Here is a 25,053-nt window from a genome sequence, read left to right as displayed (position 1 = left end):
ATTAAAAGTGATTATGTACTACATAATCACTTGTTATGAGCATTTCATAGGCTCACTTGCAGATAAAACAAATGCAACCCCAAAAAACGAACAATACTTTTATTTTTCTTTAACTCTAAAAGATACAGAGATTTTTCCTAAACTAAACTCCCAGTTGTTTTTGCCTTACGCCTTATTAAAATCAATATTTTAAACGAAGAATGTAAGCGAGATTGCTTTTTCGTGGAATTTGGCCGTAAATGGCCAAAAAACAAGAATTTTTTAGAGCATCACACATTTTCGTACATTTCCTTGACGCCCACCGCTCCGAAACTATGACGTAACATTTCCTAATGTTTATAGAAACACCTCGGCACAACAATGCAACTTTTTCTCTCTACTTTTTAACTTGGATGCGGTCCCTAAGAATTCAACTCCAAGAAAATTCGTCAACATTACGCAAATTGAGCGAGACCGAATAATCGCTAAGGAGTTTGAAAGAACTCAAATTCAATGTTTTTGTCAGTGTTGTTGTCTTTCGTCGACGTCAACCTTTATTCAAAAATTTTTAGTCCTGCAATAGGGGTGCCATCACGCAAGACATCTAGCCAAATAAAATATAAAAAAGTTAAAAATAATGTTAGCCTAAACAAAATCTCCTTCAAAAGATAGGAAAGGAGTAAGCACCCTAAATTTTCAGAGGACGTATTATGTTGTTGAGTTCCGGATGTGAAAACAATTCAGCAAAATTCGTAGTGGTAAATCGTACGCAAACGAGGGTTCGGTCGGAGGCTAAAGAGCATTGAATGATGATATAATAGTTGCATCCACCTTCATCTGATGAACTTTCCTTAGATAACCTAAATACATTGTGTGTACTGAAATCTTCACACGAGTTATGCATCGTAACAAGCAATATATAAGAACGTTGCTTCAAATTAAAAGTGCTAGAAAAGAGTTTAACGTTACGTTACGTTACGTTTACTCTCGTGGCTGCATGATTTAACAACAATAATGGAAACATAGTTAAGTCTATTAATACTACTTCAGCTTATTCTCTTTTTATGGCAAACTTCATACATTTTTCATAAACGATGTCAGCTGCCTGACACAGCAAACAGAATATCTATATCGCTCCCCTCCACTTGTCTTCCGTCTGCCGGCGAGAGTCACAATAATTTTAATTCTCAGTTCAAGGATAAATTATACTCGTGCACTCAAACCGTATTATTGCTGGTGATAAAAAGTTTAAAAACTATTTTAACTGTTGGACGTCGAGTTTGTTTACTAGCTTTTTTGCAGAAGGCGCTGAATTTGCATCCAAAATTACCATTTAGATATTTCTGGATTGTGTAAATAAACTTTAATTTTGCTCAATTTCTTTCTTTTGTATAGACGTTCATAATACCTGTAAGGTTTATAAAAATAACTTCTTGTCTCTTCAAAGGATCTTATTAATTTTTTGCCAGGTATATCCTGATAAATTTGCATAATATAATTTGTTTTATTTCTAATGTTTTTGGTTCTCATCCTCTCAGTTACATCTGCCCTCATTTCATCCGATTACCATAGTTAAAGATGGTTTCTCGCTTCAGTGTAGGTAATGAAACAATATTCATATACACGATATTTGGAACCGAGTAAGTCGGCCGCATGGAACAACTACAGCCAGAAATTCTCGTTGTTTTACTCTACCTGTCGTTGCTTTACGAAATAATAACTGGTATCCAGAGAAAAGGAAGTGAATCCTTTAAAAACATGAAGCGAAGCATTTCGATGAGATCAACGAAGCCTTCTTGCATCAAGCAGCGAATGGCGAGAAGTCCATCGCGAAGAGCAGACGATTTACGTAAAACATACCGACATTTTGTTCAGATGAGAATATTAACACGCGACTAAACTGAGGTGTGAAAAAAGAAGCAGACTTTCCAATGTCAACCGGCGATAAAAAAGAGGAAAGAGGGGAGAATTAACGCAGCAGACGAAAATACGAACTCCTGAAATGGCCGGACAACACGTCTAAAAACCTGAACCTTATAATGATCTGTAAATAATTCCCTACGAAAATAATATTGAACTGAATCGAGGACCAACATGGAAAGGCAAAATTCAGCAAGGTAAAGTGGACTACTTTGGGGAAATTTACTATTAATAGTTAATTTTTGGGTTACTTCCTTCAAGTCATATGTTTGCGTATTCAAGTTAAGCAGATCCGTTAAGTGAAATTAAGTTCTCGGTTTTGAAAACGGATTTTTTTTCCTGAGCTCCAGCCTTTCGATTTGTTCACATGTAAAAACACGTCGCCTTATCGTTTTCGTTTGGACAGACGAAAAGGAGATCTTTGAATACGCTGATATCTTAAATCATAGGGCGCACACTCTGTAAAGGAAGTTTTCTTTTGTTCATTGTTTTAGTGTTTTCAGTGGACAAACGAAAACGATTCGATTACGCTACGTTTGGACGCGTATTTTTCTGAAAATGGAGAGAAAAATCTCACGCTGCTTTCAAACATATCCAGATACGTGTGGACGCCTACGAAGAACGCTTTACGCCACTAAACGTGTTGTCATGTAAAGATTACGATTTAAAAACTACTAAGCCTGATTCAGTAGTAACGAACATAAGTGCCACTGATGTTTCTTCATTTATTTTAGGACAAGGCTAAAACAGGGAAAAACCTCTTGGCAGCCGCCAGACTGTAATTTTGTGTTCTTATTCATACTTTGATGTTTTCTCATAAAGACAAATCTTATCACCGCGACTTTTGTAGTAATGCTTTAAGGTCCCATCCACACTTCGACACTACGCCGGATAAATTTGATACAAAGCAACGTCTTACGGTTAGGTCTACCTTCCACACCAATCCAGAAAAATTGTTTCCGAACCTGAACGGAACTTGTCGAAAACGCTTTTGAACAAACGATAAATTTGAAAACACTGCTTAACCCGTAGTGTGAATAAGGATGAATTTTGGAAACGAAACTTTTCGATGATGCTCTTCAAAGTAGATCTTAAAAAAAAAATTAGAGAAGAAGCGCGTTTTCAAATTTATCCGAGCGAGTGTGTTTGGACGCAAAGTGTTTCATGGCATCTCAAAATTTCTCATTTTCCAAATATATCCGGATTAATAAAGATGGCGCCTAAGTTGAAGTTCTCGTACATGATGTCCTGATATTCGAAACTTTAGGGAAAAACAAAAAAACTGAGCGAGCTAACGTTCACAAAGACTTCTGGGACGGTTACTGGACGTGTCGTCAGTAGCGATCCCAGAGGTCTTTGCGAAAGTTGCTCATTCGGCCCGGTTCCCTTCTTGTTTCTAAACTGGTTCGAATTTTAGTGTGGTAATAATTATCTTTGTTTTGCCCGAAAATAAGATGAAGTGACGAATAATCCTGGTTCCGGTTGTTCAAATGTTGGATAACTCTATCCGGTGGATAAACTTTTTTTTTGCCTATCCACTGGATAGAGTAATTAGTTTTCCAAATACTTAACTGCCGGATAGTGATTTTTCCGGTGGATAGCGCTATCCAAGTGTTGAACAACTGAAGCCAGTTGAATAAAAGCGTGGAAAACTTATCTGTACAGGGTTAGCCTGGACCTAAAATGAAATATTCACAAACACCAGCGAGAAGTGCCTGAATTTGAGTTTGAAATAAACACAGTTTTACCATAGCTGGTTGTACAAAGGTCTTTTTCTGACTGGAATTTGTGAATATATCTACCTTAAGTCAAGGCTAACTCTCTATAATAGAGTCTTCAGTGCTTCTATTCAGCGGCCGCGACGAATTCGAAATAAAGCTATTATTATTATAAGACCGGTCCGCCAACTCTACTAACACTACTTTGGCAAGAAGCCAGTGATGCTTAAAGGTAAAGGAAAAGAAAAGAAAGTGTCGAGTGTTAAGTGTTTTTAACGTGCACTAAATGGAGCCAGTCTCAGTCCAAATGTGGTACAAAAAGCCTTTTGCAAATTTCTCGAATACAGTCGAATCATGTCTCAGACAAAACCATTACACACTTCCTCGAGAGCCAAAATGGTGCAGAGACCAATTTCAAATACAGTCAGACCTGTATTAAGCGGTTAGCCTTGGGGAAGGGCGTACCGACTGTTTAATACAGGTTTGGAAAACATCATTAAAATAAAGGTGATGCACTATTAAAGCGAAATATCCATCACAAGACAAATTGTCCTCGAAGTGTAATTTCTACCTTTTCTTGTCAAAACTAGAAAAGAAAGTTTAAGTCAGACCACTAAAAGCTATTCACAGTATATCAATGTTCAACAAGTGTGATACATATTTTCAAAGTGGCATTTAATAGAGGTAAAGATAATAAAAAAAATAACTCGTTGAGACCTTGGGAATTCGAAATGCGACCGTGACCCCCTTAATAGAAGTGACCACTTATTGCAGGTCATTTTTACTGTCATTAAGTGAAATGATTTGCGGGATGTTGTTAAGTAACCGCTTTAAATAAAGGTTCGCTTGATACAAGTTTGACTGTATTTCTCTTACCTTTTAACCCAGATATAAAAGAATGACTTACACAAGCCAATACAGTATCTCCATGGCATACATTAATCTTTGCGAAAATTCGAGAAAATATTATCGCGCTTGTTGAAAATCGGGTGCAATTATATTCTGTTTCGGTTTAATTTCGCTGCATTTTAAGTTTTATGACATTAAAATTGCAAAGCCATCAAAACAAATAATGACAAGTCAAAAGTAATTGCTTAAAAAGCGTGTAATAAAAGTATTGATTTTAGCACTCAGACATCAAGAGAGATGTTTCCTTGAGAATCCCGCAAACAATTAACACCTTATTTTCTTGCGGATCGACAAATGTTGATTCCAATTCTATTTGTGTTTTACTATTTGTGGTTTTTATGATGTGATAAGCTTTCAAGAAAAAACTTAACCGAAATGAATGTTTTTTTTATCTAAGACCAACTGGGAAAATTTTGGTGTATTGGCATCAGCATGAATACTCCACGTTAGTACGCAATATCTTGATATACAGCACGCGTTCAAGAGCTATCTTAAAAAGCATTGTTTCCATGATTGAAATGAGACTTTATCAGTTTTTGATACGAGATTACCACGAGTAAACAGCAATGGATTAAAATAATGCTCGACAAGACCGTCATCTGTCACCTGAGCAAACATGTTTGAGAGCAACGCAGAGCTGGATTTAACTGTTGAACTAGTACTGTTTCCAGAAATCAAACCGGTACAGTACTTACACTGAGTTTCTTTCGAAAGAATGAACACGACAAACGACTTGCTTTTTCCCATCGTTCGCGTTTTCGGTAACACTACAGCAAACTGGACTCATGATCAAAACGAAACTTCTTCTGAAGGGGCAAATTCTTTAACCACTGAGATGGAGTCTGTGGTTTCGAAAGCTTTCAAAGTTTTAGCTTACGCAGTTGCTATCATTCTATCCCTCGTTGGCAATTCTCTGACTATCGGTTCAGTTTATCAGAACTCGAGCAGGCGAATGCGAACTGTAAATAACTACCTTATAGTTAACCTCTGCGTCGCCGATTTGCTCATCACAGTCTGCAACATGCCTAGGATGATATCCATTGTGTTGGTCGGTTTTGAGTGGCCCATCGGTGGAACGTTTGGTCTCCTTCTGTGTAAGATCAACAGCTCAGTCCCATTTGTGTCCCTCCTAGTCTCTACTTTGACATTTACCTTTATCGCGCTGGATAGGTTCTTGGCAGTAGTCTTTCCTCTCAGACGTCCTATGACAAAACGAGCGGTGGCAGTAATAATAACAGTGACTTGGATCCTACCATGCTGTTGCTACTATCTACTATTTCGCTACTCTGATCTTATTGAAATACAAGGAAAAACGTACTGCGCTAATTTCCTTATAAGAGACCTTTTGAAAACAATGGATAACTACCGAACATACTTAATTTGCGACTTTATTTTCGTCACGGGCATTCCTATCACTACGACAACAGCCTTGTACACTGCCATCGGGGTGAAAATGTACACCAGAGAAAACCCTGGGATTCAGACAGCCTCCAGCACCGCTCGTAACCGTACGGTCAATAGGAAAGTGATCGCCATGCTCGTGACGGTGGAAATCGTCTTTTGCATTTGTTGGTTTCCCTCTTGGCTTGCTCTTGTATGTATTAGCCCACAACCTCTTCAAACCATCTGTAACAGCGCTACTTTTCATTTCGTGAGGTACTTCATGTCGTACTCTAACAGTGCCATTACACCATATATCTATCCAATTTTTAATCAGAACTTTCGAGCTGGATACGTGCAAATTGTTAACCAGGTTCTGAGTTGTTGCTGTGGAAGAATGTGCCCCAGAGTCGCCACTAATCAGGTCTTTCCTCTGCAGGAAAGAACAACTACTCATTTCAGACGTGGAATGCGTACTTTGAACACAACTCGGATTTAAAAGCAGTCGGCCCTTGTTATGATGACACCTGGCCTGGGGATGGTTACATAATTGATAATCCGCAACCCAAAGTCACGATTCAACGTCAATAGAAAAAAGGCCAATAGAAAGGCAAGATTGAACGGCAATAGAAAGAAAGTCAACAGAAAGTCAAGACTCAGCGTCAGTAGAAAGAAAGCTAATAGAAAGTCAAGATTGATCAAGAACGTCAATACAAAGAAAGCTAGTATTGAACGTTGACTGACTACCACGTCATTGGTCAACCATAAGACTGCGAGGGTTTTTAACTGGACAGACCGGACTGACTGATGCAGTGAGCTTTAACCTTTCTATTATACGGAGAACGACACTGCATCGATTACTAGAAACAGTTAACTAAATAAAGAATTGATTAATTAATCAATTAATTAACAGTTTGGTTGATAGAGTCATACACTTCTGATCGAGTAGTTTGAAAACGTTGGTATTTAAGGCAGAGGGGAAAATACCTGAAGAATTGACTCAGGGACCAAGAAGGAGAACCATCAACAAACTCAACCAAGACGTGACGTTACCGTACGAAGCAAAATTTCATACCATGATTTTTTGTTGCTGTTAAATGCCAGCTTTCTTGACTAGAATTGTAAGTCTGTTACTAGAGAAACTGAAAACAATGGTTATGCAAATTTTTGGGTGGCGGGGTGGGGGGGGGGGGGGAACAAAAAGATTATTATGGTATTTTCTAAAGTGGCTAACACTCGCTAAGTCCACTCACACAAAATGAAACGAAACGTACAGGCTGCATGAAATACATGGCCTCGGGACTAGGCAAGACTTCATTATCATGCATATAAGGGAAAATTAAGCCTATGTTAATTAAGTCAGTATAAAGAGTGTATTTGCCAAAATACTGCAACTTAAGTGATTCCTTAGTTTACCTGTATTGAGAAAGTAAAAGCCAAAGCTTCTCCGTTCGTTATCTGTTGTACTCTGTTTATGGGGAAACAAAAACCAGTGGAAATATGAGAGGAAAAATTCTAATTGCATTATGGGGCGATCGTCTAGGTAAGGGTTAAATATCCAACAGGTTGATGATGAAGAAGAATCCTGGATTTACACGAATGGGAAGAAATGACAAAAATATAAATTAAGCCTCAAAAGGCCTCCACACCTCTCCTGGGCCTCAAATATGATCTCAAAACAATTGAATCATACCATCAAAACGCGTTCACGATCGCCACTTTTAGTCCCGAAATATAATTCGATTGAAGCAACCTCGACTGCCAGCTTAATAAAAGGAAAAAACAAGTGAAGGAGGGAAAGGGAGAAAAAAGACTTCCTCTGTCTTTAAAAGAGAGTAGTTTTCTACTACGGGTCTTGACAGTCGTCCTAACCTTTTATGTCAACCGGAAACCACTATTGATGGAAAAAATGGTGGTGTTCAGAATATTGGGCGGCTTTCTGCTTGTATCGTATGATTGTGAGGTCATCCTAACTAAGATAACTTAACATATCAGGGTCAGATAGCTCATTTAAACTTAATTTATTAACAAAAAATTAGAGTTTAGTGTAAGTACGACTTTCATTTCTATATTAGTTTAAAGACAGTGCACTAAAGACAAAACAAATAACGAGAAACTTAAGGTCTGAGTTTCCTTGTTTTTCGTCAGCCTTCGTTGTCGCGAAAAGTGAAGGGAAGAAGATGCACTATTTCGCCCGCGGTTGCTGCTGGTGGACTTCCTCCTTCCTTTAATTCAGTCCTGTCTTCTCGTGTCGTTAGCTGTTGAAAGAAATGCCACATACGCCCAAAATGTCGTTTGATGGTGTCGCCTCTATAGACATCAAGACAAAAGGATTTGGGTGCCTGTAGACGGTAAAGAGAGCCCTCCGTTTCTAGTTGAATACTAGGAAAAACCGAATATCGATATCCTTGGGAGTCTGGGTCATTGTCAATAGCCATATTAAGGAACTGCTGGACAATAATCATTACGTTGGCAACAATTGTTGGGAGGTCGCTCCTGGTCCAAAAATTGTCTTCTTCTACATCTGGATGTTGAGCACAACTAAGAGCGTAAAGTGCGAGGACAACTGATTGGAAAACATGGGATTTCAGATAAGGTCTTTGACCAAGCGATTCACCAACATCCATAAACCTCTCGCCATCCGGGACCTTCATATCATAGTATTGTAGCTGTTTGACAGAATGTAGTCGCAGTTTCTTCCTGATTTGTTCTCTGCCACGCTCTTTGTCCTCATTAGCAGAATAATTTGCCATTTTCCTGTAAGAAAAATTTAATAATAAACAAATAAAAACAGGTGTCCTGACTTAACACTGAATAAGTTGACTTTCCCAAAAGGTATGTTTTTATGATTAACTTAACTCGTCAGCGAGATGAGCAATTTAGGTTTTTGCAAAGTCTTGATCAAGACTAAAGACATGGAGAAAGGATAAAATTTAAATCGATAGAATTTCCAGATCCGGACTTCAAATTCGTGTTTTCCCATTTTGTTTACTTTACCCCGGCTCTGCGTAAAAAATGAAACATTGTAACGTGAAACAATAAAATTGTCGCACGACACGTTACTCACACGTTTTACCACACCTTAAGAGAAAGAAAGACCGTAATCGGAAAAATTCTTATCCGAACTAAAGTATAACATGCAACGGAATTTAAACTTTTCTAAAGAAGTTGAATACTATACGAGCATGTTAGGAGTATACGTGAATTTGAGAATTCCTTGCCTTTAAGAAAGCCGTATCCCTGCGTCGCATATATATATATTTTTTAATCAACGCTTTTCAAATCAACTTCTGCAATCTTCCTGAGTCTGCGAAATACTCCGAGTCGGGAAGCTACAGATTAACGGGAACAAAGCTTAGTATAACGAAACTGAATTTACATGCATGAATAACAAAGTTACCTTCGAAGTCCTCTCATGGAAAGCATGTGATTTTTATCCACTGTGAAGAGAGCACTGTCGACAATCATATCAGGGTCGGGCAGTTGTAAGGCCATTTGGTTGAGTATTTTAAAGATACGCACTGTAATTTTGACTGGGTGGTCGGTGTCCATTGTAGAAAGCCATATTCGTTCTGCAAAGGTAGTATCCAGGTGAATAGAATCGTAGATTTTAGTTAAAACTTTATCCAACAACTGTTTCCTTCTCAGAAGCTCTTGCTGCCACGGTGGCCCCATGTCGACAATACACAATTCTGACAGGTCGCCATCGTAAATCTCTCGCAAGTCTATTGCTAGAACAAGATCCAGAGTCAATTTAAATTTTCCTCCATCGCCTGCGTTGTAGTTGAGCTGCAGCATCATAGCGGGCCCATTTTTTCTTGTTCCAGTACAATCAGGATTGCCAAAACCACCGTGTTCCCAGTCAGGTAGAAGTGGCAGCTTCATCAAGGCAGCATTCACAGCTTCTTCAAACCTTTCATGAATGTATCTAGGTAGTAAACAATCTACCACGGCATTGGTACTGTCTGCATTCTCAGTACTGCTATTATCCGCGCTTTTAACAGAAAATGAGACATCAACACTATCCACTGGTAGGACTCCAGTTTTTGAGGTCTCAGGTAAGACGTTAAGTCTTTGTAATCGTTCAAAGGGCTTTTGGCCATTAAAGGAGAAGTTGACTCCCACAACATTCTTTGACCGTGTTTCAGAAAGATCCCAATGGAAAGCGAAATCCATCTCGTCGGGTTGTCCAATCTACGTACAGCACATTTGAGGCACAAAAATAAGTAGATTTCACTGATTAGCCCTTTATAAAGTCCAAGCAGTGACCAACATTAATTTTCTCATAAACAATACCAATACATAAACAACAGAAATGGTCATGTGAATTAATATGACGAGTCACCAAGTGAAAATGCTTTTGATCTTCAATCAAATTCTTTCAACCAATTCTTTAATAAAATGCATGGAGATCAGTCAGGAGAATTTGTATTTGGATACTTGGGCTTAAAGGGTTAAATTTAAGGTCTGTTTCATGGCTCTCTAGTCATTTTTTAAATTAGCATTGCCAATTAGTCGCACTTGCTCGCGATGGAACTTAAGGTAAGTGAAATAATTACTTGCACACTGTAAGTAACAGTTTGTAAATATAGCTGTTACTAGAAATGTTTTCATAAACATCTCAATTACAATCGTTCAATTTTGCTTAACTGAGCCTCATTTTTTTACGCGGATATTTTTGAAAACTTAATTTTTGCCTGTGGAATCCGGAAACCTTTGATTTGGGATCAGGAATTCAGCTCGAGGAATCCGAAATACCGCTAACGAGGAATTCAGAATCCAGTAACTGGGATCCGCAATCCACTGCCGGGTGGAATCACGAATCCAAGACTGTCTTGAATTACCTAGCACTGGGCGAAAAGATTAGTGATTCAAATTGCTAACCAGTCAATTAACCTTTATGCTGACCTTACACGGCTATTTCCGTGTTATGTCGAAATAAATATATAAAAGAACAAATAAATATAAAAATAAGGGCAGACAAGGATTTTCTAATTTCCTATGCAACCCTTCATTGTCTCGTTACGCAACGCTCCTAGCTCCTTGTATCGTCATGCAACTTTCCTCCTATTGCGTGACAAGTCAAAGAGCGGCTGGGTAGCTAGCTGGCTATGGCTGCCCAGTAAGCAGGGAATTTTTTGACAGGGGGTTTTCAACCTGAGCTCACTGTTGAAACTGTTTTTACAGCTAGTCATTTTCCATTTGTCATCGTCACTACGCCTTAGAACAAAATTTTAGTCACTGTGTTGTCAAAATTAATAATGCATACAATCATAGGGTGGTTGTAAAACTGCAATTTGGAACATTTATCTTGAAATTAAAGGACTCATGTTCTGTATCTACCTACAGCTACCCTTTGAAAATTCAATGCAGTTTATAACATTTGTAAATTCAAAGCCTATATCAGTGCTACATGTCTTGGGGGGGGGGGGGGGGGGGTTGAATTCAAAGACTTCAATCCCCTTTGAGCTCCCACTGGCATCTAGCTCTGAAATTAACAATTACCTTGGTTCGATTGTATGAACTTCCACACTGCATCATACTGCCTCTGAACAAAGAATCTTCTTTCTCAATCAGCTGACCCAGCTGATTCATCATCAGAATCATATCAGACTCAACTTTACTGGCCAAACCTTCCTCATAATTCACTCTTCTCTTCTTGTCATAGTCCAGTAACTTCTGCAACAATCCATCAATCTCCCTCAGAGACAAGTGAAGAAACCAATTTCTCATTTGGCTCGCCATAATTTGCCTACAATCATATATAATGAAACAGCACAACATTCAGTCACAAATTAATTGTTAATTATCTATAAAGGATAAGCAGATTGAGGCCGATGGATGAATGCCTGGTAGGTGGTAGTGAGACACCCAGGGCTGTCAACCCCCGACATCTTCAAACATTGAGAAGACAGGGAAGGTCATAATGCATTAAACATGACATCATTTGTGCAAAAAAAAAACATGCGAAAAAGATGTTGAGGGAATTGTAACACTTGTACCTGATTGCAGGTGCGGATCCAGGGGAGGTGAAATGGGTGAATTTTCACCCCCCCTTTTTCTGAGGCCCCTTCTTTCTTTTTTTTTCTTATCCCTCAAATATTGAAATAATATTTGATTTCTCTGATTTCTCTGATTGAGGTGGAGAATGTGCATAAGCGATGACTGGTTCTACCAATCAATTTATTCATTTTGAGCCTACAAACACACTGTCCAGCATGTAATCCAAAAACGCCTCGTTTCCATGCTCGAGCGACGTTGCATTGTCGTCGTCCAGGCCAGGTCTGTCTACTCTGCCATTCCGACGGCGTGCGATTTCAATACCGTTTTTAGACATAGTTTCATCGGAATTGAAGTCCCGTTTCAGCCACGAAAACCGAGCTCATTATGAGCTGTGTGCCCTCGTGCCAGAGGTAATCAGCAAAAAAGATGAAAACGCTGTAACTAGCCTTCTCAACGTTCTGAAAGAGAAATGGGAGTATATTCTTCTGCTTCCTGCGGCGTTTGAAAGTGAGCTGTTTCGCTGGTCGAATCATTGCATATTTTTTTGGAATGTACACACGGTAAACTCTCATTGTTCTTGATAAAGACTAGCAACAATTCGAATGCAATAAGGCACCAAAAGCTAAGTATTTACTATTTCAACAAGAAATTAGTCGTCCCGGTTTAGAAATCCGCAAATGAGTTTACAAATCTAAAATAATATAATTGGCATTTGCGTTCGCCTAAAATTCGAAAATGTTAATTATTCATCGGAAATCAATCACGCTGATGCACAGACCTCAAACACCTCAGCCAGGCTTTGGTTCTATTACATTATTACAAAAATTCACCCCCCATTTCAAAATCCTGGATCCGTGCCTGGATTGGTTTACTTCTCACCAATCACATAATTGCTTATATTACAATGGTATACTGGAGTTTCTGAGGGAACATTACATGTTAAAAGTTACATAGCTCAAACAACGCAAAATATTTGAAACTTCATCGACAGAAAGTCGAATCTACAAGAAATAGCAAACTTCAACAATTATCCGGGAGATTTCATACTGTAATCTAAAGACTGGGAGAAACAATTCAAAATCGGGAGTCTCCCGGATTATCCAGGAGAGTTGACAGTATTGCCCCAGGGCAAATCCAAAAGCTCAGATTATTTAAGTACTACAGTCAACTCTCTCTAATACAGACACCTTTGGGACCGGCACTAGCTGTCTGTCTTAGATAGATGTCCATCTTATAGAAAGTCAAATAGAGGGAGCAAAGAAAGGCAGGGACCAACTCCTAAGGTGTCCATTTTACAGAGGTGTCCGTCTTATAGAGGTGTCCATTAAGACAGCTAGAGTTGACTGTATACTCAAGACTTAAGACAAAATAGACTTTAAAACTATCATTTGCTGCGTTAATTCTGAGGAGGCATCCAAAACAAAATCAAGTGGCCCTTTAGAGTCAGGAGGGGCCCTTTAGGAATTGTTGGATGGGAATGTGCCACTGATATATGAGATGTACAATCATGAACAAAAGTCCTTAATTGGGACAGTGATACAGTATTCTTATATTTCTGTCATTCTTGGGTTCCCTCACTGCATCCTTACTCGAAATTTTCTTGCAGTTCACCCTCCCCCCACCCTATATATAGTTGAAACTTTGAAAAACTTCTGGATACGTACACATACAACTTTGTTTGTGGGGTGAGGGGAGGGGTTGCGCCTGTGTGAAGGTGAAATGGCCCAGAAACGCATATTTACTGCCAAATTCTCTGTATCGTGCTACACACTTTGCAAACTTTGAAGGAAGTTTGGGTGTTTCTGTTCGTTCAATCATCTTAGCAAGCCTCTTAGGAAACACATGTTTACATGTCATGGTTTGTTATTGGTGGATTTCTATTAGTTTCTATTTCTATTAGTTTGGTTTGTTTTAGTGCGTTTCAAGGTTCAATTGCTTACACACGATCGTCCTGTTTCAGGCTATGATCAGCTAGTTTGCTTCACTCAAGATTAACACGTCACGATTGATTGTACAAAGTGTAACGAATTCTTTAACCTCACTTACACTTAAAAGATTTTTCTATCTTTTTCTATTTGCAGGATACAGGAATTACAGGAATATCAGTTGATAGCCCAAAAAATCGCCATGTGCACATCTCCCTTACTTATACACATGACTACAGCTTGTTTGCCCCACAAACTCTTGCAAACCCTTTTACATGTACTACAGGACCTACAGTTGTCCCAAGAGAAATTGAAGAGTAGACAATGCTAATGCAGAATTTGAGGGGGAGAAGCAAGTTGTACAGATATAAATACGGGGAATACAGAATATCCCATGTTAGTATTTACCAAATCAGTGGATAGCATTTTTTCACGGGTTTTGATTGGCTCCCTATTAAACTCGAAATCACTGTTTTGGCGACCGGAGCGAAGATGGCGTTTCGTTTCGAGACCGTTTTCGGAAGACGAAATTTGAGCCAAATAAATGAAGCATTCGTACAAACAAATACCAATAAAGCGACAAACTTTGGCTTGTCGGTGTTTACTGGTAGGTAGCATTACGGAATCGCGCCTGTAGATACGCGTCGCTAGTAAATGCAAATTTTTCTGTCAATCAAATGTGTCCTATTATTTGTAGGTGGAAATTGGTAAAACATCGTTATTGTTTTGGAGACAATAGAAGAACAAAAGATAACAGAAAGATCAAGTTATGCGGTCTTAAAGCGTGTTGCGTGACTTAAATCAGTTGGAGCATTTCTCCTAGCTTTCCCGCATTAAAACGTTGGAATGAAAAGTCTGAAGCTTAGCTTTTAAAATCTTGATTGCCAAAATAAAAGGGGTGCCCCAAAAGGCAAGCATTTGGGAATTCAAAATCGATATTTTTGTCTCCAGCGAAATCCGGCGGATGAACAGTAATTTGCATATAAGCGTAAGTGAAGCGAAATAGATACAAATTGCCGTGGTTGTAAACACAACGTTTCCTCGAAGTTTTTTTCCTTTGAAAGCGTAAATTCGCATGAAAGAGCTCAGCTTGCACAAAATAATATAAAATGAAACGAATCAAATCGAAAAGTGGTTAAAAAAAGTCAGGATATTTCAATTCGATGGAAAGTATAGGTGATTGGGTAGGTGATTTGCATACTGATAATAATAACGTCTAGCGCAGTTCAAAACCGTTCGGCTTCCTGAATTGTTTTCCTGGAATTCTATACATTCTGCTGGCCTAAATCGTTAAAATATGTTATGAAGTCAAAATATTTATCAAGTTGAGCGTTTGCATTTCCTTATAAAACAGAGAGTAGCGCGAAAGCTTGGATCTATAGATTTTCTTACGTTAAATTACCTTTGTATCGTGGAAACAATACCCTAACACTTGAGTCTTGAATCAAAGGACGCGACATGCGTCGGCTCCCTTTGTGAGCGCGCAAATAGTCATGGGACCCGCGATTTTGCGGGCGACACGGATCTACAGGCGCCGTTCCGTAATGTCATGCTGAATTTGCATCAGAATAGTCAAATGCGCACTTGACAAAATCCCCGAAATGTTTGTAAATTGTAAACAAAGTCGCTACATTAAAGTGACGTTTTTAATTTTCAAAAGGTTACTTTTTCCATTTTTATCCGACTGATTTGGTAAAAACTAAAACAACTACCCCCCTCAGGATCGGTGAACAGCGCTAGATATATACCTCCACTATTCACCTCCCCTTCGAGGGATAATTATATCATATCCAACACAATAAAGCTCAAGAACTTTTTTTAGGCTCAAATGAAACAGATAAAGATTAAGGAACTAACCTCTCATTCAGTATCTGAAGAATAACCGGTTAGATGTAGCCGGTGACCCGTCTAATCAGAAGAAAGATTCAAACTAAACGCAGACAACTTCCACGTTTTGAGGATGTTCAGAAAATGAAAGGTAAATGAATCCGCTGTACAAAAGGTACTGCATTTTTATTGCTCGCTTTATTGGAAATATTGTAATGGAGTGTGGACATCACAGACGTGGGTGTACTCCCCCATTATTTTATTTTTTCTTAAAGTTGGTGTACGTTATCAATAAATCATCTTTTCTATAATCCAGAACACTTTAAAGATCCGTAAAGCGTCAGTTCGTTCTTTTGCAAATAGCACCACTGAAATAATCAAATAAAGTCAACATAACCAGTTAGCGTTGACCAAATTTGAAAGAAGTTTGCGATTTCCGCAAAAGGACGAAGGCACCAAGAAGCCCTAGGGACGAGGTTACGTTGTTTTAATAGAGCAGTTGACAAATTGGATAAGCATTTCACACGTCTTACGAAAAAGAAATGGCCGAACAGATTGAGAACTACTTACTACCAAAACATAGCAATATCATCAAGGAAAAAAAAAACTCGACGGACGACATCTGCTATTTGGAGAATATCTTCAGAACTCAACATCCCTTTGTCTCCTGAACGTGCCTAGAAACAGGCAAATGAAGACGAAAACTTAATATCGATGTCCAGGGGGGGGGGGGGGTTGGGTGTTATCCCTCTAGGTCTAATCGCCCTAGGTGGATTACACCCTTCTTGATCTTCATAATTTTTCGGATCATACGAAAGCCGAATCCAATATAGTTACTTATTAGTAGTAGTGAATTTTTTTGGCAATCATGGAAAAGCAAAATCTTTTACTTTATGAATCTTTAGGTTTCTTTTCAGAAACATTTAGTGTTAGTAGACGCACTATTTCTTGCTTGTTATTATTTACAGCTTGACTTGCTTCGTCCTGCGTAGACGTATCCGCTTGGAAGTATCCGCCAAGAGTCTTATGTGCTTCCTGTTGGTTTGTTAACTGTTCAAACAAATGCCTCATACGAGCAAAATGTTTTTGACCGTATCGCCTCGATACACATCAAGACAAAGTGACTTGGGGTTAGGAAGGCAGTAAAGACCACCTTCACTTTCGAGCTGAATTTCGCAAAAACCCCAATTACGAGATCCATGAGCATCTGGATCTTTGTCAACAGACTTATCAAGAAACTGCTGGACAATCATCATCACGTTGGCAACAATGGTTTGTAGGTCGTCCTTGGACCATATTTTGTTCTCTGCTGTATCTGGATTTTGAACGCATCTAAGCGCGTAAAGAGCAAGAATCACTGACTGGAACACATGAGACTTGAAGTATGGCCGGTAACCAAGACATTCTCCCACATCGGCAAACCTCTTGCCTTCCGGGACTTTCATATCAAAGTACTGGAATTGTTTGACAGGACGTTCCTTTAGGTTATCTGAGACAAAACTGTGCACCTGTGGTTGTTCTGAAGTACGATATTTTGCCATCAAACTGTGGAAGAAAGTATAACAAACCATAGTTTTGGGAAGTAAGCTTAAGCTTAAGTAAGAAGAAGAAGAAGGAGAAGAGCAAAGCCCCTCCTCATCAAACGGCTGCTCACAGTGTATCCACCTTCGTTTCCCGATGCGATTTTAGCCAATCACAGCTACAGTTTTACTTATTGGAACCAAATAATCCCTTCACATTCCGTCCAATCCTAGCCTTCCTTCTATCGTGTCAGTGTGGTGTCGATTTGTCTCCTATGTAGCTGTTGTTTGCGGCGCCACGTGCTTTAGTTTTTGTTCTGAATAAAACAGACTTACGCCAAGAATTGAATTCAACGTCTACTTAACATGCTATATTAGTCATTCTTTACTCACAAATGCAGTGACCTTTTAATAAACGCGATAACTGGTCAGCGTCTACAACTGTTAGGTGACAGACCTTGATGAACAATGCTGATAATCTGAAAAAATTCAGCTGTTTCCTGCAAAAACACCTCACTACGCGCTCGGTCGTTACTTACGAAGCTCAGGCATTGTAATTTATAAATGGTTCTTAACTTTCTCAAGACAGCGTACTTGCGCATTCTTTTACAGTCTATAGAAAAATATTGGAAAACAATTACCTTTGCATAAGATTCATTGCAGCCATATGACTCTTGTTAACAGTAAAGAGGGCACTCTCTACCGTCATATTAGGGTCAGGATGTTGTAAGGCCATCTGGTTAAGTATCTTAAACAAGCGCACTGCAGTTTTGACAGGATGGTCAAAGTCCATTGTGGAGAGCCAGGTTCGCTCAGCAAAGGTGCTATCCAAGAGAACTGCATCGTGGACCTTGACAAGAACCTTATCCAAGAATTTTTTCTCTTTCAGCAGTTCCTGTTGCCAAGTTGGGCCCATGTGTACAACACACAGCTCTGTCAGGTCACCATCATAAATTTCTCTCAAGTCTATTGCCAATACAAGATCAACATTCACATTAAGTTTATCTCCATTTTCCATGTCGTAAATGAACTGCATCATCAGAGCTGGCCCATTTTTCCTTGTCCCGGTACATTCAGGACTGGCAAATCCACCGTGTTTCCAATTCGGAAGAAGTGGCATTTTCTTCAAGGAATCATTTACAGCGCGATAGAACCAACCAAAGATATGCGTCGGCTGCACTCCCTCAAAAACGTTATTTGGATGTACAGAGCTAATGACCGAAAAAGTCAGAAAAACACGGTCCACCCAAAGGAAGTCAGTAGAAGACTTTCTATTTAAACGTTCGTATTGTTTCGGGCCTTGAAAGGAAAAATCGGCGCCTACTAATTTCTTCGACCTTGTCTCGGAGAGGTCCCATTGGAAAGCGAAATCCATTTCATCTGGCAGTCCGACCTGTTAAAGTAAGCACGAGAAAGGAGTGTCAAATAAAGACAAAACTGAGTGGATTTAAATACATTAGGCACTTCAGTACACGGAACGGTCTGGACAGAGCTAAAATGAAATCTGTGGATATATGGATATATTTAACAGCGAAATTGCTAAATGTTCACAAGAAGATTCTTTTTCTGTAAAACTTTGCCTGTGAGTGATTTCGTCCATAAGGATTTCAATAATTCTTATACGCTGCAAGCTGTCCTTGGGTCTCCGAGGATGTGCATCTCCATAAAATACCTTATAGTTCCCTATTTCCTGGTTATTCTCTTCCCCATAGCTGCGATAATTTGGCTGGCTCCGCGAATCGAGCACTAAGGCGGGTTCCAAGATGACGCGCCACCTCAACATCTGACCCATGTTGTAACCGTCGGAAACCGTTATTGTTTCAAATTTCTGAGGCTGCGCAGAAGCCGAAATTCCGCATGAAGAAAGCAACGACAGGATTGTAGCTTACTCTTAGTGAAACCAGCCATCAACACACTTACCCAAAATGGCAAAAAGGCTTACAGTATAATCTTCATTCAAAGGAAAACGGGTAGTGATAAACTAAGTTTTTATTCCTTCAAAGAAAGCTTGTATGCTTTGTTTCTCCAATATAGGCCCCAAGGAAAATGGCCATTTCGGCCTCATGTTGAAGGTGATGGGAAGCCAAACAAGAGATACTTTTATATCTGCCACATTTTAGACGTCAACAGTTTTTTCAGATCAGATATTGTTGGACGTGGGAAAAGTTTATTCTTTTATCGTTTACTGTAAAATTTCGTCTGCTAAAATTGCCCCTGGCTCTACCAACTTTATCGATCATGTAACTTTTTGCCTAAAGTTTTTGTTTTTCTTTTTGGCAAAGCTGTGCTGTTTGAAATGGCGAGCAGTTCATTCATGGAAGTATGTGTGGACCCGATGTAAAAAAATATATATGATTCCGTGGAACCTCTTCTTTGGGACACCTCTATTCAAGGGACACCTCCATTCACCGGACGCAAAATGTGGTCCCGGGAAAACGCTCACATAATCTTTGTATCTATTACCTCTATTTAAGGAACGCCTCAGGTCCCGAAACCCGGGTTTTACCCGCATTAAGAGGACACCTTAGCACTCAAAAAGTTACTGGTATCTTTTAGTGTACAGTAATCACAATTATGGAAGCTTTCACAACTGAACTATCTTACTTATATCAATGAACAGGCTTTCTTTATGACTTTATCACGTGATCAACTTTCGCTAAACACGAAAACAGTTCACTTTTATTTGCACAAGCTGAAAGAGCATATTAAAATTAGGTAACCTGAGAATTTTCAGCAGTATATCTCAAAAGTAGCGACTGCAACGGCCGCCGAAAGTTAGAAGCTTTTATATGAGTAAAAGCAACACTTTACTCCTGACTCCTGAAAAGCCTCGTTTTATGTACACTGTGTAAAATATAAGCAAGAATCCGTTCGTCTTCTTCATACAATGAAATGAGCTAGGGAGTTCTTGACCAATCTCCTAACTGTGATATTGTGATACGGAAGTAATTTCTTGGAATCCTTCGCCACGACAGTTTGCCGTCATTCAATGGTGAACAGACGTGTATCGATAAAGGTGGTATCGTAATTAGACTGGGCGACGTTTCGTGCAGTTTTATGAAGCCTTTGAAGTCATTATGGTCAGCCTTTTTTTTGTGCAAAGGTCAGGGGAAGAAGGCACACTACATTATCGCTAATTCCTGCTTGGGAAGACTTTTCTTGCTGTCCAGAAGCATGTACAAAAGGCTTACAGAAGTTATCATCTTGTGCTTGTTGTCTGATAGCAAATTGCTGTAGTACATGCCACATACGTGCAAAATGCTGTTTAACGGTTTCACCTCTATAAAAATCAAAACAAAGAGATTCTGGCTGATGTAGATTATAGCAATGTCCTTCACTTTCCAGACAAAGCTGAGGAAATGACCAAAAACGCGATCGCTTCTCGTCCGTAGCTTCGTCAACAGATCCATCGAGAAACTGCTTAACAATTATCATAACATTGGCAACAACTGCCGGGACATCTTCTTTTGACCAAATTTTGTCCTCTGCTATGTCTGGGTGTTCACAGCATCGAAGGGAGTAAAGCGCCAAAACCAAAGACTGGAAAACATGGGATTTCAGGAACGGCCTGTGACCAAGGCATTCACCCAATTCAACAAACCTCTCACCTTCTGGGACTTTCATATCATAGTATTGAAGTTCTTTGATAGGACGAAGGAAACCTTTCACGAATCTTTTAGCACGTTCTTCTTTGTCTTCAGAGGCTGCAATATTTGCCATTTTCCTGTCAAAAAAAGGTTTGGAATTGACAGTTTGGAGACAATAAATGTTATCTTTTTAAAAATTAATTTTCCCTTTATAATGTTCAATTATTCTAACACTTACTGCAGCAGAGGATAATGGAGTATCGAGTCTAACTTATTTAAAAAGATGAGCATATATATTCCTTTTACCGAAATTTATATGTAAATTCTCCCAGTTGTTCTTTGATTTTAGAATCCCACTCATGATTAGCCATTCTCGTGGAACACTTATTTCTAGCAAAGATAATTTACAAAGAATTGGAGCCTTAAAGAGCAAGAACAAGACATAACACGCAGGGCGGAAACACACTGTTGACCAATTGACCCAATCGTTCAAATCCACCACTGGCATAGCTGTCTGTTCAAAATAGCCGAGTGTGACATGGCATGTGTGGGCATCAAGGGCAACGCAAAAAAAAAAAATGCGTAATTGATATTTACAGCCCCTTCTCTTGCAACCTTTACATTTCTACTGGTTGTTACACATTTTTTCATTGGAAACTGTTCACTAGTATCCGTCAGGGAGACCAGGAAGTGAATTACTCAACAGCAACGCGTGACTTCTGTGAAGTCATCACAATGGAACAAAAATATCTAACTCCTATTCATAGACATTGATCAATGTCCTCTAAATGTTTCAAGTCTCCCGTCCAAGCCTCCTCTTTATTAGAGATAAAGCTCTTCACTCCTAAATACATTACATGGGTTGATACAGCGCACAAAACAAAATACCTTCGAAGTCTTTTCAGCATCATCATGCGTTTTTCATCTACGGAATACAGGTCTATTCGCAAGTCAGCGTTGGGATCTTCTAAGGCAATGTGGTTGAGAATTTTGAAAATACGTACTGCAATTTTGACTGGGTGATCGACATCCATGGTAGACAACCACATCCTTTCTGGAAATGTGCTGTCCAAGAGAACTTTTGCGTGGATTTTTGTGAGAATCTTATCCAAGTAATGTTTCTTCCTCAAAAGCTCGTGCTGCCAAGACGGGCCCATCTCTCTCACGTCCATTGCCAGTACAAGATCCACGGTCAGTTTTAGGCTTCCTCCATTTTCCTTGTTGTAGTTAAACTGCATCATCAAAGCTGGTCCATTTTCTCTTGTCCCAGTACATGCGGAACTCGCAAACCCACCGTGTTCCCAGTCAGGTAAAAGTCTCAGTTTCATGAAGGCATCGTTTACAACACGGTAAAACCGGTTATAGATATTCGTTGGTAACATCCCATTTTCCACTTCTTTTTCTTCGTCGTCCTCCTCCTCCTCCTGATCGTGGTTTTCATTGTACTCACCACTACCATCATCTTCATCTGTTATTTTAAATACTACATCAACCACGTCGACAGGAACTAATCCCCATTCTGATAAGCTAACATGTCCTTTTAAACGTTCAAAATGTTTTTGTCCCTGCGGGTAGAACCTAACGCCTAATATTTTCTTCGACCTGTTCTCCGAGAGATCCCACTGAAAGGCAAAATCCATTTCATCAGGTTGTCCAACCTGCACACAGAAAAGAGTGAGGCGATGAAGAGTGATGAAAATTGGGAAGAGATTTGAGCTGCTGTATTCACAAGCGGCACTACCGAACAGACTGCTCTAAACGCCGTATATTGAGCACACCAGGCCCACGCACAAACAACACTTGCCATGACTCAAGTTCCTTAAAATAAATATTACACTGCCTCTCAGTCACATTTTGCTCCACACACGTCTAAACGCTGTGGGATGGATAAAAGGGAAACTGTTTCAAACTGGTTAGCAAACCACTCTTTCAGAGTCAATTGGGGCACTAATAATTTTCAAGACACTGGCAATTTTGTAAAATTACACATGTTAGATATCTCCGTTATCGTCAGCTCCAGATCAAGTTCTTTAAGAAAAAAGCTTGTACCGTTTCATCAAATTTGTATGCACAAGCACCATAATAAAATAATACAAGTTTCTGTGGAAAAAGCGAAGCAAAAGTTCCGGATGATTGTCCGCCGAAACGGCCCATAGTTGACCGTCATATTCGCCTACCGTGTGACTATCCCTGTCAGGATAACTACATGTATTGATAGAGTAACTATCTCAGGCCGACAAAAAACCAGCTGTTGGCCACTGTATAGTGCCAAATTACATAGGCCGGGTTAGGCTATCGATTCTTGTCATAATAACGTTCGTTTTCGGTCACTGACTGTGGGTACGCCTACCCGTCGGAGCGATTTTTCACTTTTCGCATTTTCTCTCGTGAGATAAAACTTAGAGACCAATAGGCCTTTTTCGGACTTTTTTTGGCGAAATGAGAAGGCTAAATGGGAGCATAAAGGTACCAAAGTACAAAGTGCTCGGTTAGATTTCGAAAACAACCTGAAGCTGGTTACCGATTTTTGCGACAGCTTATATCGCCCCATGTAAGGGAATACAGATTCCGAAATCTGAGAAATTTTCGATCGTGGAATCCAGAATCTTGGGCTTTGGAATCTGGAATGTAGCTCAAGGAGACCGGAATCTCACTTAAGATCGAAATCTGGAATCCCAGTTCCACAGACAAAGAATCCGGAATCCATGGCATGGATTTCAGAATCCAAGACTGTCTTGGATTCCCTTATATGAGTGGACTTATGCTTTCAATTAATCATTGCATACGCATCACAATTAACTTGGAAAATGTTTTAGAGCACTTCCTCTATACATGCTGCAATACAGACACGAGTCAAGAAATTACATGATAAAGAAATTTATACCAAGGACTGAAAAGACAATTACCTTAGTTCTATTGTATGAGCTTCCACACTGCAGCATTTTGCCCTTGAATAACGGCTCCTCCTTCTCCATCAGTTCACTTAATTGATCCATCATGCAGATCATATCTGACTCAACCTTTTTGGCCAAACCTTCCCGATAATCCACTCTCCACTTCTGATCATGGTCTAATAAATTCTGCAACAATCTTTGCCGTGTTTCAGGAGATAAGTGAAGAAACCAGCTTCTGATGTTGTCTGCCATCATCAGCTATTCAAATACAACAGACAAAGTTTGTTTAATTATGAACTCAGTAAAATAGTTACAATAAGGGAGTTATTTTCAGAACAACTGAGATTGAACCACAATTATTCATGCAATATATCAAACATGAGCCACGGTATTTTAATCATTGATATTTTATTCTCAAACTCATTAATAATTCATTAAGAAAATACAAAGGAAATTAATGTTTAATGAGTGTTTGGAAATCGGATGAAACACTGCTTAGTATTTGCATCCTTAATTTCTCCTTCAAAAATGATTTTGTTTGAGAAGAAATATCAAACATTCGACACAGTGTTTCATCACCAGATGAAACACCTCGAAGTTCGTCAAAAATACTCCTCTGCGCGTCGTATTTTCAACTCTCTTCTCGGTGTTTCATCTGGTGATGAAACACTGCATCTCATGTTTGATATATTACATGAAACACCGTTTTGCGTGGTGCTCAATATAACTTAATAGAGGAAGAGGATGAAGCAACTGAAACTGAAAACACAGGGGACAAGTTAACGTGAACATATGTAGTGAAAGGGCATATCTGTTAAATTTGTGACCAACTCGTCTGAAAATGAAATCTTGCGTGTGTTTGAAGCATAACTTAATTCAGCAATTATAGCATTTAAGATATTTATGTTTTGAAAACGTACTAGTTATGCTATAAAATAGAGCGCATCGTTACCTAGAAATTTATGCCGAACGACTTGTTTTACACTAAGAAGATGGTGATGATCAGCCCGGGAAGGGGATGGGGGGTTACCTTTTCTCAGTGTCGAGTGAAATACCACGACAAGTTTTAGATCATTCATGGCCCGGTCGGGAATATTTCATCGCTGCTTTAACCACTGTGACCATAACAAACGGCATTCCTTCTCTCTCCTGACGATAGAAACTTTAAAATTTTGTCTTCCAGATCGATCGATAAGAGATTGATCGATTCATCTCACTGTTTACTTCATGTGGTGTCAAAACGCTATGAGATTCGAGGCATATTTTAGTATGCCTAACACAGTGGAGCTTTTCTCATTTAATGGGATGTTATAAATGGCCGGGTATTCTGCATTTTAGTTACTAACCTTCGAGCAGTATAGATCGTCGAGGTATAAGAGGTTTTCAAGGGC

At 39.2% G+C, this 25,053-nt stretch overlaps 3 protein-coding genes across 7 annotated transcripts in view; all 3 read right to left on the bottom strand.

Annotated features, from left to right (window-relative positions):
- Nucleotides 1–25,053, bottom strand: part of LOC140934582 (uncharacterized) — a 466,993-nt gene that overhangs the window by 393,369 nt on the left and 48,571 nt on the right. The window lies entirely within an intron of this gene.
- LOC140933396 (uncharacterized) lies at nt 8,009–11,653 on the bottom strand. The gene is made up of 3 exons (XM_073382947.1): nt 11,412–11,653; nt 9,307–10,100; nt 8,009–8,663 (listed from the first exon to the last, which is right to left on the bottom strand). Exons 1-3 carry the CDS (start codon nt 11,649–11,651, stop codon nt 8,051–8,053), a joined length of 1,647 nt encoding a protein of 548 aa, XP_073239048.1. The 5' UTR covers nt 11,652–11,653; the 3' UTR covers nt 8,009–8,050.
- LOC140933395 (uncharacterized) overlaps nt 15,808–25,053 on the bottom strand; it is a 31,127-nt gene continuing 21,881 nt past the window's right edge. For 2 of the 5 annotated variants that reach the window (XM_073382943.1, XM_073382944.1), the window contains 2 exons: nt 17,823–18,574; nt 15,808–17,206 (listed from right to left, as the gene is read on the bottom strand). In XM_073382943.1, the coding sequence (XP_073239044.1) occupies nt 16,729–17,206; nt 17,823–18,574 (1,230 nt within the window). In that variant the 3' untranslated portion in view covers nt 15,808–16,728. Of the gene's footprint in view, nt 17,207–17,822; nt 18,575–19,496; nt 20,906–21,656; nt 22,427–23,674; nt 23,917–25,053 lie in introns of those variants that run through there. The other 3 variants (XM_073382946.1, XM_073382945.1, XM_073382942.1) reach the window with 3 other exon arrangements.

Source organism: Porites lutea, chromosome 4 (assembly GCF_958299795.1).
Source record: "Porites lutea chromosome 4, jaPorLute2.1, whole genome shotgun sequence".
In the NCBI taxonomy this organism is placed as follows: Eukaryota; Metazoa; Cnidaria; class Anthozoa; order Scleractinia; family Poritidae; genus Porites; species Porites lutea.
This window is presented reverse-complemented; position numbering and strand designations above follow the sequence as displayed.